Source organism: Haliotis cracherodii, unplaced genomic scaffold, assembly GCF_022045235.1.
Source record: "Haliotis cracherodii isolate W230 unplaced genomic scaffold, xgHalCrac1.p SCAF_3, whole genome shotgun sequence".
In the NCBI taxonomy this organism is placed as follows: Eukaryota; Metazoa; Mollusca; class Gastropoda; order Lepetellida; family Haliotidae; genus Haliotis; species Haliotis cracherodii.
This window is the reverse complement of record NW_027266286.1, coordinates 27344668-27359807: the sequence shown is the minus strand read 5'-3', so window position 1 is coordinate 27359807 and position 15140 is coordinate 27344668. Positions and strand designations below refer to the sequence as shown.

At 48.6% G+C, this 15140-nt stretch overlaps 1 protein-coding gene across 1 annotated transcript; it reads right to left on the bottom strand.

The window, feature by feature from the left end:
- Positions 1-1392: 1392 nt before the first annotated feature.
- LOC139473881 (lanC-like protein 3) lies at positions 1393-14897 on the bottom strand. The gene is made up of 4 exons (XM_071256669.1): positions 14306-14897; positions 6193-6316; positions 4828-5046; positions 1393-4263 (listed from the first exon to the last, which is right to left on the bottom strand). The coding sequence occupies exons 1-4, from the start codon at positions 14840-14842 to the stop codon at positions 3899-3901; spliced, it is 1245 nt and encodes a 414-aa protein (XP_071112770.1). The 5' UTR covers positions 14843-14897; the 3' UTR covers positions 1393-3898.
- Positions 14898-15140: the final 243 nt, after the last annotated feature.

Below are 15140 nucleotides of genomic sequence, written 5' to 3'. Positions count from 1 at the left end.
GTATCTAAACAGTTTTGGACAGGGCTGCAGTAAAACAATTCCCAATCAGACATTTTGTTCCCAACTCTTGACACCTGCAGTGGATACCCGGGTAGGGTCAGGTAATAGGGGGTCAGGTACCTGGGTAGTAAATTTGGACTCATCCCAGCCCTAGAAAGAAGCCAGCCATTAACAGAGAGCAAGTGATCTACCTACCCAGCATGTTCTCCACTGTGCTTTGATCGTACAAATGTACATCTTGATTGCCTTATTCACAGTTAGCTCCCTGTTATAACACCCAGACCAATCACCACACCTTCCTTGCACTAAATTGTATTGTTATCATTGTACGTTAATCCTACCTTGTGTAAACACATCAAATATGTGCTCAGTATTCACCTGATGAAGTTGCGTCCCTTGAGCACGTCAGAAACCTTTGGTTGTGGGTTGAATCCCGGTTCGCCCCAATTATGTTTCTAGGTTTGCCAGCACCATGCCTGCGCTCATTGGTTTCACAGAAGTGGTAAACGTCTGAGACCTGCATCACTTCGGGCTTTCCTCCCACATTAAGCTGACGCAGCGATGTAACTGGAATACTGTTAAAAGCGGCGTTAAACCAAACCCAACTCACTCACTCACCTGATGAAGGACACTGTTACAAAAGAAACATGTCATATTCGAATCCGTAGAGTATTGATGATAGTTGAAATTACCAATTCTCACTCAACATTTTATTTAATGTGGCCCGGCCCAGTGGTGTAAAGCCAGCAACTCGCAGTGCAGAGCTATAGCTGCCATGGATTGTCTGGTCAAGGGTTCAAATCCCAGGCTTACCCAAGTGATCCATGGTCTGTCTACACCATACAGTGCTTGTAGGTTTTCATTGGAGTGGAAAAGATTCTACACCTGCATCTCTTTGTGATTTCATGTGAGCTGACATGCCATCATGTAAATGTTTAGCCAGGAATATTCCTAGGTAGGATATGCAGGAATTTGGCCTGAAGTCTCCGAATGTGAATAGTTGAGAGAAATTGCAGCAGCAGCAAAACAAAAGGTGAGGTGAAATGGGTTATGTTGTGATCAAGATTATTGCACTTATATAGGGATAGGCATGCATGTGTAGGTCTGTGTGAGTGTGGTCCGATACGTCAGCTTCATAGTGCCAGTCCGCTGAGATACCAACCACAGGTTAACATGGAGACTCACTTGGACACATAGCACGGACTCTGAGACGACCATTACCTGTTGTGCCCCCTTAAAGCCAAGCACCAGGCAGGGTAGCAACAAATACCATCTTTTAACGTCTTTCACAGCCAAACCCAGGGGTCTGTTTAATTCCCTGACAGAACACAACAGAGGATTACATCTGGAGTTTGTTTTTTTTAATTATGAACAAACAATAAGAAAGCCCATCCACCTGGGACTTACACAACAAGAAAGCAAGAGACTGTAAAGCTATCAGAAGTAGTCATCAGATCCTATAAGACATTCCGTGATGCAATGTTTACATAGTAAGGTTAGTGAACAATGTCACCACATCTACTTATGTCCTTGATACTGCAGAAATGATCTTTCTCCTTGTGATGAAGTAGAACCAATGATACTGAGAAATGGGTTCTCAATATTCACATTCTGGAATGTTATGTGACTGATGAAATGAAGCAAGGCCTCTTCATGACCTGTCCAAAACTACAGTGCTACATTTATATTGATTTAAATAACATCAGCCTGCTGTACAGTAACCTCCCATTTTGGCATACTGGAAGCGGCAAATTACAAAGTTTCCTCAAACTTAAGATATTGTTAAGAAACGAATTATTGTAGGGCTGTTTGTTCTATTTGGATAAATGTACCTGGCACAGTAGATAGTTTGAATATAGTAATAAACAAAGAAAAAGGTTAAAGTGCCACGAACAATTTCCGTAAGATGAGTACCTGGTTTAAGATATTTTAAACTGTAACGTCCCTGAGCTCATTAAGTAATTTTGAATTGCTCTTGTAGTTATCCCTTAGAAAATATACTGCATTATTTTTTCACATGTCCTAACTACAATATTTTAAGAAACGATTTGTTTTTCTATTTACAGTTTAAATTCAGTGCTCTATGGGAATTGAAATGAAATAAAATCTGTCAATTTAGATATTCTGAATTCGGTCCATATGTCCATCCTGCGTTCTGGTAGACTTGCACTAATGTACTAACCTAAGATTTAATTCACACTTTAAGAAAAATTAGAATATTAAATAGCTTATGACTTGCTTTTCTTAATAATTGAACATTTCTCAGCTCACCGATATATTGTACGAACAACAATTCTTGATCGCGCATAAATAACTAATGAGTTATTCAACTACTGCTCAACACAACCTAATATTTTGTCTTTGAACTTTCGATAAACTGTGGTCAAGCAAAAATGATGATAATTAATAATTACACAAAATGATATTACCATGTGAGATGAGCTAAGTCTGCATCTGTATCTTGACTCACACGACATCGTGAACGTGAAGGGTTATTACCTCCAGGTTCCAAGATAGAAATCTACTGTAACTTATATACATTGGAATCTCTCCAATTTGGACTTGGTTAGGACCAGTAAAAAAGTCTGGTTTGCGTCGAGGTGCAGATTACACAGAGTACAAAAAGTTAATCGGTCATGTTTTTTTGCTGCTGCTGTTGGTATTCTTCCCTACGTTTAAGAACGGTCTGCTTACAGATGCCACACCTCATGGCTAAATCTTTCTAGTTTGCTTTTGACAATGACTTAAATTCCTCAAATAAAGCAACTTTGTCAGCAAGTGTAATTTCAATGCCTCGTTGATATGGTTGTCGCTCAGCCATTATGATTGATAATGACAAGCTGTGTTTACCATTATTTCATGGGATGCTCATGACACTGAGTCAAGCTGAGTCAGCTCTAATTAAGCTGAGTAAAACTAATTAACTTAGCTGACAACCAGTTAAGATCAATAGGATTACGTGCAGGCTTAGCATTGTTGTTTTATCTGACAATGACAGAGCTTCCTTCAATGAGAGAGAACATTCGGTCTAGTCTGGTCTGGTCCGGTCCAAGATAGACAGCTTCTTTTCAACAGTAAATTGGTTGTTGGGAAGTAATATAGTAATATAATAACGTAATTAGGTGAGGTGAAATGGGGTTTAACGTCGCGACCAAGATTATTGCACTTATATAGCACGTGCATGTACGTGTGTGTGTTTGTGTGGCTGCTTGTACTAGTCTGGACTGAACATGAATACCCCACTAAGACACAGTATACTGACTCTGAGCCGACCAGTCCTTGTTTTAGCCCCTTAATGCTGAGCACCAGACAAGGTAACAACAAGTACCGTCCTTTAACGTCTTTTGGTATGACGCGGATGGGGATCAAACCCCAGACCTTCCGCTCTCCGGGCTGACGCTCTACCACTAGACCACGGAGGCGGTCAATATAACGTAATAAAGTCCAAAGTGTAAAAAGTCTGAATTAGAGAGTTGTAGGTCAGTTTGAGTAATTATAATTTGTTAAGGAACTGAGGCGACCGGAAAAAGTCTGGTTTTCACCAAAATCCAAATTTGTCGGATTTGGAGAGATTCCACTGTACTTCATGGACAATACTCATAAGGCAATAATGAGAGAAAACAGATGCAATATGGTTGGGATGAATTTCTACAGTTTCACAAGCACTAACAACACAATATCTAATACAATCTGCAAAGCTGTAACAAGAACAGTATTATCACCTCACTTGATATTAAACTCATAGAACATGGGTTTCCTCAAGCTTAAGCTGCCTTTACACAAGCCATGCTCTCACTGACAAGTCAACAAGGTCAACGCAGACAAAATTGCTGATAATAGGTAACATGGCATGTTTAACTTGAAAGCACTGGATAAGGTTGGAATGAGCTGTTTGTTTCTAAAACACATCAAAGAGGGGAAACTCTGCTGACTCGGGCTGGGTCAAGTCGGCCAGGAAGCAGACCGTGCCAGCCCACCCTTCGTACAAACTGTAGGGGCTGTCCGGAACCCTGGCCCCAGACTGGAACTCTGGGGTGAACAGGAACTCGGCAAACTGCTGGGCTCGGTGAAGGTACTTCTTGTGGCCGGTGAGGCGGTACAGCAGCAAGAAGACGTAGCCACTTCCGGCCACGCCGTGACAGATTCCTGGACCTTTCCGCAGCAGCCCTCGCTGCCATGTGACCTCCCCACACCTGACACACGCCTGCAGGTACTTCTCATCACCCCACACCTTGAACGCTCGCACAAACAGGTAGATTATACCTGCAACAAGACATCAATAGTTCTTATTCTGGTCTGCAAGATAACATGCGATTTGAGGATTTTTTATTCACCCTGTCGTTTCTGTGCACTACATCTTCTCTCAGTAAACAGTAAACTACGGTTATAACGAACCCAAAGGGACCACTAATTTTTGTTCGTTATAACCGTAGTTCATTACAAACATATATACAGCATTTACACAGCAAATGGACGGGACCAAAAAAACAGTTCATTATAATTGCCAGTTCGTGATAAGTGTGTTCGTTATAAACGTAGTTTACTGTAGTAATTCAAAGGAAAAGCCATGTTCTGTGTGTTTTTTCTATTGTTAAAATTTAAATTTCAAAATCAATGTGGTAACGAAATGATGAATTGTTTTAGAAAACTGACATGTGATTCGCTCAAGAACCCATGCATACTTTATTTAAACTGGGTGGTCAAAATTCACAGGTTTCACCTGACGTGACCTTCTGTGGAAGTGTCATCAGATCTTCACGCAGAGATCTGATCTGATTTAAATGAGATTGGTACTGTCTCAAACACATCCTACAATGTCATCCTCACCCGGTGCTCCATGACACCAATGCACAAGCTCGTCAGAGTCCGAACGAGATCTCCTCTGAACTTCGTCCATGGCAGGAGGGAAGTTGAAGTTGGGCTGCTCAAGACTCAACATGAAGTCGACGGCCTGTCGAATGTCTCGCTCGGCATCTGGGTTTGAGAGAACAAACTGGGGGAAGCTCAGCAGCATCTGCAGGATGGACGACAGGCCGTGGGCGGCACCTACACCGGAGCAACACAAGGCACACACAAGGTTTAGGGAGCAGCTCAATAGTTTCCTGTCAGATCTCAAATTTAATTTCATAATTTTTTGGGAAAGGGGAATACCTACAAATTTGTTTGTTGTTTTACGCCGCACTCAGCAATATTCCAGCTATATGACGGCGATCTGTAAATAATCGAGTCCAGACCAGACAATCCAGTGAGTGATATCATGAGCATCGATCCACGCAATTAGGATACAATGACATGCATCAACCAAGTCAGCGAGCCTGACCACCTGATCCTGTTAGTCGCCTCTTACGACAAGCATAGTCATCTTTTATGGCAAGCATGGGTTGTTAAAGACCAATTCATGCTTGCCATAAAAGGTGACTATGATTGTTGTAAGAGGCGACTACCTTCAAAGGAATTTACAGTTAAAGTACAAAAATTTACATCTCTAAACTTCCTATTCGTACTCTAAGACTGAACAAAGACATCACACACAGCCAATGAAAAGTCCAGATTTAATCAGAAAATAGCAAGTCAACAAATCCGTATCGAGGTGTGCAAGCTTACCCTGGTATTACACTATCTGGTTATATAACGTGATCATTGTATATGTGGACTTATGTTTGTAATCTATTGTATTAATTCTATACAATATTTCATTCCATATTGTTTAACTTAATTTTGGTGTGAACTGATAAAGTCTGGATAAACAAATGGTTGACAGCATGAGCAAACCCCATGCTCTTGAAGTAATATTTACTTCTAACGGTATCGTAACAGTACCGTAATATAACATAAGATAAGACTTTATTATCCCAAGGGAAATTCATACTGCATAGTTATTAGCACTAAAATATGAAAAATAGGAAATACATGTATCAAAATATGTACATGAGAAAATAAGACACTTATGAACATAACCACGAATAAAAACATGAACACTGGGAATTTTCCCTCAATGTGGAATTGTAGTATTCTTTTACAAAACCTAACACAACCAAAATGTTGCTGCAAAACAATGAAGTTTTCAACAAACCAGTGGTTGATAACATGAGCAATGATTATCACCATTGGGCTACAATGGCCCATTCAGCGGGGTCACATACATATGATCATTCATCCTTTGTTTGGTGTTATTTCAAGGAGCTACTCTACCTAGATACTCGGTGTTGTAGTAGGCGTACATGAGCGGGGAGCCGGACCGGTGTCTGCGCGCGTACTGCCTCCCAGACTCCACCACTGCACTACAGATGGCGTTAACATCAGCATCACTCAATACCTGAAACATGCAGCATTATACTATCAAACTTCAACAGACCATCAGAGTGATGGAGTGGGTGGGCATAAGAGTGTGAGTGAGTGGGTGGGCATGAGAGTGTGAGTGAGCGGGTGGGCATGAGAGTGTGAGTGAGCGGGTGGGCATGAGAGAGTGAGTGAGCAGGTGGGCATGAGAAGATGAGTGAGTGGGTGGGCATGAGACTGTGAGTGAGTGGGTGGGCATGAGAGAGTGAGTGAGTGGGTGGGCATGAGAGCGTGAGTGAGCGGGTGGGCATGAGAGAGTGAGTGAGCAGGTGGGCATGAGAAGATGAGTGAGTGGGTGGGCATGAGAGCGTGAGTGAGTGGGTGGGCATGAGAGAGTGAGTGAGCAGGTGGGCATGAGAAGATGAGTGAGTGGGTGGGCATGAGAGTGTGAGTGAGCGGGTGGGCATGAGAGAGTGAGTGAGCAGGTGGGCATGAGAAGATGAGTGAGTGGGTGGGCATGAGAGCGTGAGTGAGCGGGTGGGCATGAGAGAGTGAGTGAGCAGGTGGGCATGAGAAGATGAGTGAGTGAGTGGGCATGAGACTGTGAGTGAGTGGGTGGGCATGAGCGCGTGAGTGAGTGGGTGGGCATGAGAGTGTGAGTGAGTGGGTGGGCATGTGAGTGAGAGTGGGTGGGTGGGCATGTGAGTGTGAGTGGGTGGGCAGGAGAGTGTGAGTGGGTGGGCAGGAGAGTGTGAGTGAGTGGGTGGGCATGAGAGTGTGAGTGAGTGGGTGGGCATGAGAGTGTGAGTGGGTGGGCATGAGAGTGTGAGTGAGTGGGTGGGCATAAGAGTGTGAGTGAGTGGGTGGGCATGTGAGTGAGAGTGTGAGTGAGTGGGTGGGCATGTGAGTGAGAGAGTGAGTGAGTGGGTGGGAATGAGAGTATGAGTGTGTTGGTGGGCAGGAGAGTGTGACTGGGTGGGCAGGAGAGCGTGAGTGAGTGGGTGGGCATGAGAGTATGAGTGTGTGGGTGGGCATGAGAGTATGAGTGTGTGGGTGGGCATGAGAGTGTGAGTGAGTGGGTGGGCATGAGAGTATGAGTGTGTGGGTGGGCATGAGAGTATGAGTGTGTGGGTGGGCATGAGCGTGTGAGTGAGTGGGTGGGCATGAGACTGTGAGTGAGTGGGTGGGCATGATAGTGTGAGTAAGTGGGTGGGTGGGCATCAGAGAGTGAGCATGGCAAGTGAGTGGGTGGGCATCAGAGAGTGAGCATGGTGAGTGAGTGGGTGGGCATCAGAGAGTGAGCATGGTGAGTGGGTGGGTGGGCATCAGAGAGTGAGCATGGCAAGTGAGTGGGTGGGCATCAGAGAGTGAGCATGGCAAGTGAGTGGGTGGGCATCAGAGAGTGAGCATGGCAAGTGAGTGGGTGGGCATCAGAGAGTGAGCATGGTGAGTGGGTGGGCATCAGAGAGTGAGCATGGTGAGTGAGTGGGTGGGCATCAGAGAGTGAGCATGGCAAGTGAGTGGGTGGGCATCAGAGAGTGAGCATGGCGAGTGAGTGGGTGGGCATCAGAGAGTGAGCATGGTGAGTGAGTGGGTGGGCATCAGAGAGTGAGCATGGTGAGTTAGTGGGTGGGCATCAGAGAGTGAGCATGGTGAGTGAGTGGGTGGGCATGAGAGAGTGAGCATGGTGAGTGAGTGGGTGGGCATCAGAGAGTGAGCATGGTGAGTGAGTGGGTGGGCATCAGAGAGTGAGCATGGTGAGTTAGTGGGTGGGCATCAGAGAGAGAGCGTGGTGAGTGAGTGGGTGGGCATCAGAGAGTGAGCATGGTGAGTGAGTGGGTGGGCATCAGAGAGTGAGCGTGGTGAGTGAGTGGGTGGGCATCAGAGAGTGAGCATGGCAAGTGAGTGGGTGGGCATCAGAGAGTGAGCATGGTGATTGAGTGAGTGGGCATCAGAGAGTGAGCATGGCAAGTGAGTGGGTGGGCATCAGAGAGTGAGCATGGTGAGTGAGTGGGTGGGCATCAGAGAGTGAGCGTGGTGAGTGAGTGGGTGGGCATCAGAGAGTGAGCCTGGTGAGTGAGTGAGTGGGCATCAGAGAGTGAGCATGGCAAGTGAGTGGGTGGGCATCAGAGAGTGAGCATGGCAAGTGAGTGGGTGGGCATCAGAGAGTGAGCATGGTGAGTTAGTGGGTGGGCATCAGAGAGTGAGCATGGTGAGTGGGTGGGCATCAGAGAGTGAGCATGGTGAGTGGATGGGCATCAGAGAGTGAGCATGGTGAGTGGGTGGGTGGGCATCAGAGAGTGAGCATGGTGAGTTAGTGGGTGTGCATCAGAGAGTGAGCATGGTGAGTGGGTGGGTGGGCATCAGAGAGTGAGCATGGTGAGTGAGTGGGTGGGCATCAGAGAGTGAGCATGGTGAGTGAGTGGGTGGGCATCAGAGAGTGAGCATGGTGAGTGAGTGGGTGGGCATCAGAGAGTGAGCATGGTGAGTGGGTGGGCATCAGAGAGTGAGCGTGGTGAGTGGGTGGGCATCAGAGAGTGAGCATGGTGAGTGGGTGGGCATTAGAGAGTGAGTGAGTGGGTGGGCATGTGAGTGAGAGTGTGAGTGAGTGGGTGGGCATGTGAGTGAGAGAGTGAGTGAGTGGGTGGGAATGAGAGTATGAGTGTGTTGGTGGGCAGGAGAGTGTGACTGGGTGGGCAGGAGAGCGTGAGTGAGTGGGTGGGCATGAGAGTATGAGTGTGTGGGTGGGCATGAGAGTATGAGTGTGTGGGTGGGCATGAGAGTGTGAGTGAGTGGGTGGGCATGAGAGTATGAGTGTGTGGGTGGGCATGAGAGTATGAGTGTGTGGGTGGGCATGAGCGTGTGAGTGAGTGGGTGGGCATGAGACTGTGAGTGAGTGGGTGGGCATGATAGTGTGAGTAAGTGGGTGGGTGGGCATCAGAGAGTGAGCATGGCAAGTGAGTGGGTGGGCATCAGAGAGTGAGCATGGTGAGTGAGTGGGTGGGCATCAGAGAGTGAGCATGGTGAGTGGGTGGGTGGGCATCAGAGAGTGAGCATGGCAAGTGAGTGGGTGGGCATCAGAGAGTGAGCATGGCAAGTGAGTGGGTGGGCATCAGAGAGTGAGCATGGCAAGTGAGTGGGTGGGCATCAGAGAGTGAGCATGGTGAGTGGGTGGGCATCAGAGAGTGAGCATGGTGAGTGAGTGGGTGGGCATCAGAGAGTGAGCATGGTGAGTGAGTGGGTGGGCATCAGAGAGTGAGCATGGCGAGTGAGTGGGTGGGCATCAGAGAGTGAGCATGGTGAGTGAGTGGGTGGGCATCAGAGAGTGAGCATGGTGAGTTAGTGGGTGGGCATCAGAGAGTGAGCATGGTGAGTGAGTGGGTGGGCATGAGAGAGTGAGCATGGTGAGTGAGTGGGTGGGCATCAGAGAGTGAGCATGGTGAGTGAGTGGGTGGGCATCAGAGAGTGAGCATGGTGAGTTAGTGGGTGGGCATCAGAGAGAGAGCGTGGTGAGTGAGTGGGTGGGCATCAGAGAGTGAGCATGGTGAGTGAGTGGGTGGGCATCAGAGAGTGGGCGTGGTGAGTGAGTGGGTGGGCATCAGAGAGTGAGCATGGCAAGTGAGTGGGTGGGCATCAGAGAGTGAGCATGGTGATTGAGTGAGTGGGCATCAGAGAGTGAGCATGGCAAGTGAGTGGGTGGGCATCAGAGAGTGAGCATGGTGAGTGAGTGGGTGGGCATCAGAGAGTGAGCGTGGTGAGTGAGTGGGTGGGCATCAGAGAGTGAGCCTGGTGAGTGAGTGAGTGGGCATCAGAGAGTGAGCATGGCAAGTGAGTGGGTGGGCATCAGAGAGTGAGCATGGCAAGTGAGTGGGTGGGCATCAGAGAGTGAGCATGGTGAGTTAGTGGGTGGGCATCAGAGAGTGAGCATGGTGAGTGGGTGGGCATCAGAGAGTGAGCATGGTGAGTGGATGGGCATCAGAGAGTGAGCATGGTGAGTGGGTGGGTGGGCATCAGAGAGTGAGCATGGTGAGTTAGTGGGTGTGCATCAGAGAGTGAGCATGGTGAGTGGGTGGGTGGGCATCAGAGAGTGAGCATGGTGAGTGAGTGGGTGGGCATCAGAGAGTGAGCATGGTGAGTGAGTGGGTGGGCATCAGAGAGTGAGCATGGTGAGTGAGTGGGTGGGCATCAGAGAGTGAGCATGGTGAGTGGGTGGGCATCAGAGAGTGAGCATGGTGAGTGGGTGGGCATTAGAGAGTGAGCATGGCAAGTGAGTGGGTGGGCATGAGAGAGTGAGCATGGTGAGTGGGTGGGTGGGCATCAGAGAGTGAGCATGGTGAGTTAGTGGGTGGGCATCAGAGAGTGAGCATGGTGAGTGAGTGGGCATCAGAGAGTGAGCATGGTGAGTGAGTGGGCATCAGAGAGTGAGCATGGTGAGTGAATGGGTGGGCATCAGAGAGTGAGCATGGTGAGTGGGTGGGCATCAGAGAGTGAGCATGGTGAGTTAGTGGGTGGGCATCAGAGAGTGAGCATGGCAAGTGAGTGGGTGGGCATCAGAGAGTGAGCATGGCAAGTGAGTGGGTGGGCATCAGAGAGTGAGCATGGTGAGTGCGTGGGTGGGTGGGCATCAGAGAGTGAGCATGGCAAGTGAGTGGGTGGGCATCAGAGAGTGAGCATGGTGAGTGAGTGGGTGGGTGGGCATCAGAGAGTGAGCATGGCAAGTGAGTGGGTGGGCATCAGAGAGTGAGCATGGTGAGTGAGTGGGTGGGTGGGCATCAGAGAGTGAGCATGGCAAGTGAGTGGGTGGGCATCAGAGAGTGAGCATGGTGAGTGCGTGGGTGGGTGGGCATCAGAGAGTGAGCATGGCAAGTGAGTGGGTGGGCATCAGAGAGTGAGCATGGTGAGTGCGTGGGTGGGTGGGCATCAGAGAGTGAGCATGGCAAGTGAGTGGGTGGGCATCAGAGAGTGAGCATGGTGAGTGAGTGGGTGGGTGGGCATCAGAGAGTGAGCATGGTGAGTGGGTGGGTGAGCATCAGAGAGTGAGCGTGGCAAGTGAGTGGGTGGGCATCAGAGAGTGAGCATGGTGAGTGAGTGGGTGGGTGGGCATCAGAGAGTGAGCGTGGCAAGTGAGTGGGTGGGCATCAGAGAGTGAGCATGGTGAGTGAGTGGGTGGGCATCAGAGAGTGAGCATGGTGAGTTAGTGGGTGGGCATCAGGGAGTGAGCATGGTGAGTGCGTGGGTGGGCATCAGAGAGTGAGCATGGTGAGTGAGTGGGCATCAGAGAGTGAGCATGGCAAGTGAGTGGGTGGGCATCAGAGAGTGAGCATGGTGAGTGGGTGGGCATCAGAGAGTGAGCATGGTGAGTGAGTTGGTGGGCATCAGAGAGTGAGCATGGTGAGTGAGTGGGTGGGCATCAGAGAGTGAGCATGGTGAGTGGGTGGGCATCAGAGAGTGAGCATGGTGAGTGAGTTGGTGGGCATCAGAGAGTGAGCATGGTGAGTGAGTGGGTGGGCATCAGAGAGTGAGCATGGTGAGTGAGTGGGTGGGCATCAGTGAGTGAGCATGGCAAGTGAGTGGGTGGGCATCAGAGAGTGAGCATGGCAAGTGAGTGGGTGGGCATCAGGGAGTGAGCATGGTGAGTGGGTGGGTGAGCATCAGAGAGTGAGCGTGGCAAGTGAGTGGGTGGGCATCAGAGAGTGAGCATGGTGAGTGAGTGGGTGGGTGGGCATGAGAGAGTGAGCATGGTGAGTGAGTGGGTGGGCATCAGAGAGTTAGCATGGCAAGTGAGTGGGTGGGCATCAGAGAGTGAGCATGGTGAGTGAGTGGGTGGGTGGGCATCAGAGAGTGAGCATGGTGAGTTAGTGGGTGTGCATCAGAGAGTTAGCATGGCAAGTGAGTGGGTGGGCATCAGAGAGTGAGCATGGTGAGTGAGTGGGTGGGCATCAGAGAGTGAGCATGGTGAGTTAGTGGGTGGGCATCAGGGAGTGAGCATGGTGAGTGCGTGGGTGGGCATCAGAGAGTGAGCATGGTGAGTGAGTCGGTGAGCATCAGAGAGTTAGCATGGTGAGTGGGTGGGCATCAGAGAGTGAGCATGGCAAGTGAGTGGTTGGGCATCAGAGAGTGAGCATGGCAAGTGAGTGGGTGGGCATCAGAGAGTGAGCATGGTGAGTGGGTGGGTGGGCATCAGAGAGTGAGCATGGTGAGTGAGTGGGTGGGCATCAGAGAGTGAGCATGGTGAGTGAGTGAGTGGGCATCAGAGAGTGAGCATGGTGAGTTAGTGGGTGGGCACCAGAGAGTGAGCATGGTGAGTTAGTGGGTGGGCATCAGAGAGTGAGCATGGTGAGTGGTTGGGCATCAGAGAGTGAGCATGGTGAGTTAGTGGGTGGGCATCAGAGAGTGGGCATGGCAAGTGAGTGGGTGGTCATCAGAGAGTGAGCATGGTGAGTGGGTGGGCATCAGAGAGTGAGCGTGGTGAGTGAGTGGGTGGGCATCAGAGAGTGAGCGTGGTGAGTGAGTGGGTGGGCATCAGAGAGTGAGCATGGTGAGTGAGTGGGTGGGCATCAGAGAGTGGGCGTGGTGAGTGAGTGGGTGGGTATCAGAGAGTGAGCATGGCAAGTGAGTGGGTGGGCATCAGAGAGTGAGCATGGTGAGTGAGTGGGTGGGCATCAGAGAGTGAGCATGGCAAGTGAGTGGGTGGGCATCAGAGAGTGAGCATGGCAAGTGAGTGGGTGGGCATCAGAGAGTGAGCATGGTGAGTGGGTGGGCATCAGAGAGTGAGCATGGTGAGTGAGTTGGTGGGCATCAGAGAGTGAGCATGGTGAGTGGGTGGGCATCAGAGAGTGAGCATGGTGAGTGAGTTGGTGGGCATCAGAGAGTGAGCATGGTGAGTGGGTGGGCATCAGAGAGTGAGCATGGTGAGTGAGTTGGTGGGCATCAGAGAGTGAGAATGGTGAGTGAGTGGGTGGGCATCAGAGAGTGAGCATGGTGAGTGGGTGGGCATCAGAGAGTGAGCATGGTGAGTGAGTTGGTGGGCATCAGAGAGTGAGCATGGTGAGTGTGTGAGTGCCCATGAAACGATGAGTGGTTGAAAGAAGGAGTGGGCCGGTGGGAGGTGAGAATATTGCCATAGTAAGCAGCATTGTAGCCATATGACAGAAACCTGAAAGTATTCACGTCTTGACTGACTGATGGGTGGTTTCTGAGTGAGCAGGCAAGTTGGGTAAAGTGCTCTTTTAGCAATATTCATGTCAAATCCTGTATTCCAGCATGTCAGGGAACACTAGATATGGGCGTCACATTGTACCCATGGGGAATTGATCCAGGACCTTCACCTTGACGTGCAAACACTTAACCACTAGGCTACTTTTTGAGTGAGTGAGTGGTGGCCACAATAAAAGGGAACATATTTGGCTAAACCATGTGATTACAGTCTGTGTCTTTAGCTACTTGTCCCAAGCCTGAGTCAAATACATGTATAATGTACTGTTGTCCAGTCAGCTCGGATAACATAGACCCTATATCAATGAAAATACTGGAAATGTACCCAAATTATCACTGGCCATGTTGTAGACTGAAAGGTTTCTGTCTCAGATTGGATGTGAGGAGAGGTGAGATGGGGTTTAATGTCACATTCAAAATTAGTCCTGGCCCACTGAGATTCCATGCTGCAGTTCTACATGGATACCCCACTCACACAGAGTCTACAGACTCTGAGCCGCCCAGTCCTTGTTGTGTCCCCTAATGCCAAGCACCAGGCAAGGTAACAACAAGTACCATCTTTCAACGACTGACTTGGACGGAGATCGAAGACCAACCTACCACTTCTCGGGCAGAGGGTCTAGCTGTTACACTATGGAGGCGGTCTGCCTCAGATTGGATGTAGATGTTTAGAAGATCTAACACAATAATATCATTATATGCTATCTTTTTTCAACATTGTTTCCTGTATGACATTGTGTATGACTAAACAAAATGTTCATATTTCCCTCATTCCAATTGGTCTTACAACTGTCAATGAAAGTTAAACAACCTTTTCCCCCAACTTTTTATGAAGATTCAACACTCCACAAAGGTAGCCAGCTCTTCCCACAAACAGTTCATCTGAGCCACAGGATAGGAAATTAAGCTTCTGCACTTCCTTTGCATAAGATGCATATTTTGTCGCATATTCGCCACAGAGTTTTTCATTGCCCATTGACTTTGCAATGAGGCTGCCAACGGCATACACGCCACTTGTCCCAAGAATAAACGAGGTGCCAGAATCTCTGTTGCTTTTTCCAGAGGCATACTTCAAAGACACTCCAAAATATTCAAACGCCTGTTCTAACAGATGTTTCCTCTTGTCATCAAATGCTGCACATGATGCTAGATACCAAAACATATATGCCACTCCGGCATTTCCTACATAGAGGCCACCATCACAGTTATCCAAGTTTGGTGCCATCTTTTCTGAGATTGTCTTTGCAAGCGATTCTGACATTTCTTTCCATTTTGACGTAGTTAACACAACTTCAGAACCTTCCTTAAAGTCTTTTAACCTATTCACGAAATATCTGGCTCGGGACATTCTGTCTGCCTATCACTTCGCGACCAATAGGCTAGACCAGTGCTTTGTTCATCGATTTCAGTATGACAGGTGCTTTAATGTGGTTACATCCAAAATTTGGATCGTGCAGCGAAATTGTCGATATGGACTTCGATTGAAATGTGCCAAGCAGATGGTTGTTATGGGGAAGGTTATAAAGCTATATAACCATCCCTGGTTGTTGTTTATTCTTATATTACCCCCTCTAGAAGCTCCAATACATTGTTCCATGAACTATCCACCTTCTATTTTTCAGTTAGTTTACAATAATGTATCAGTC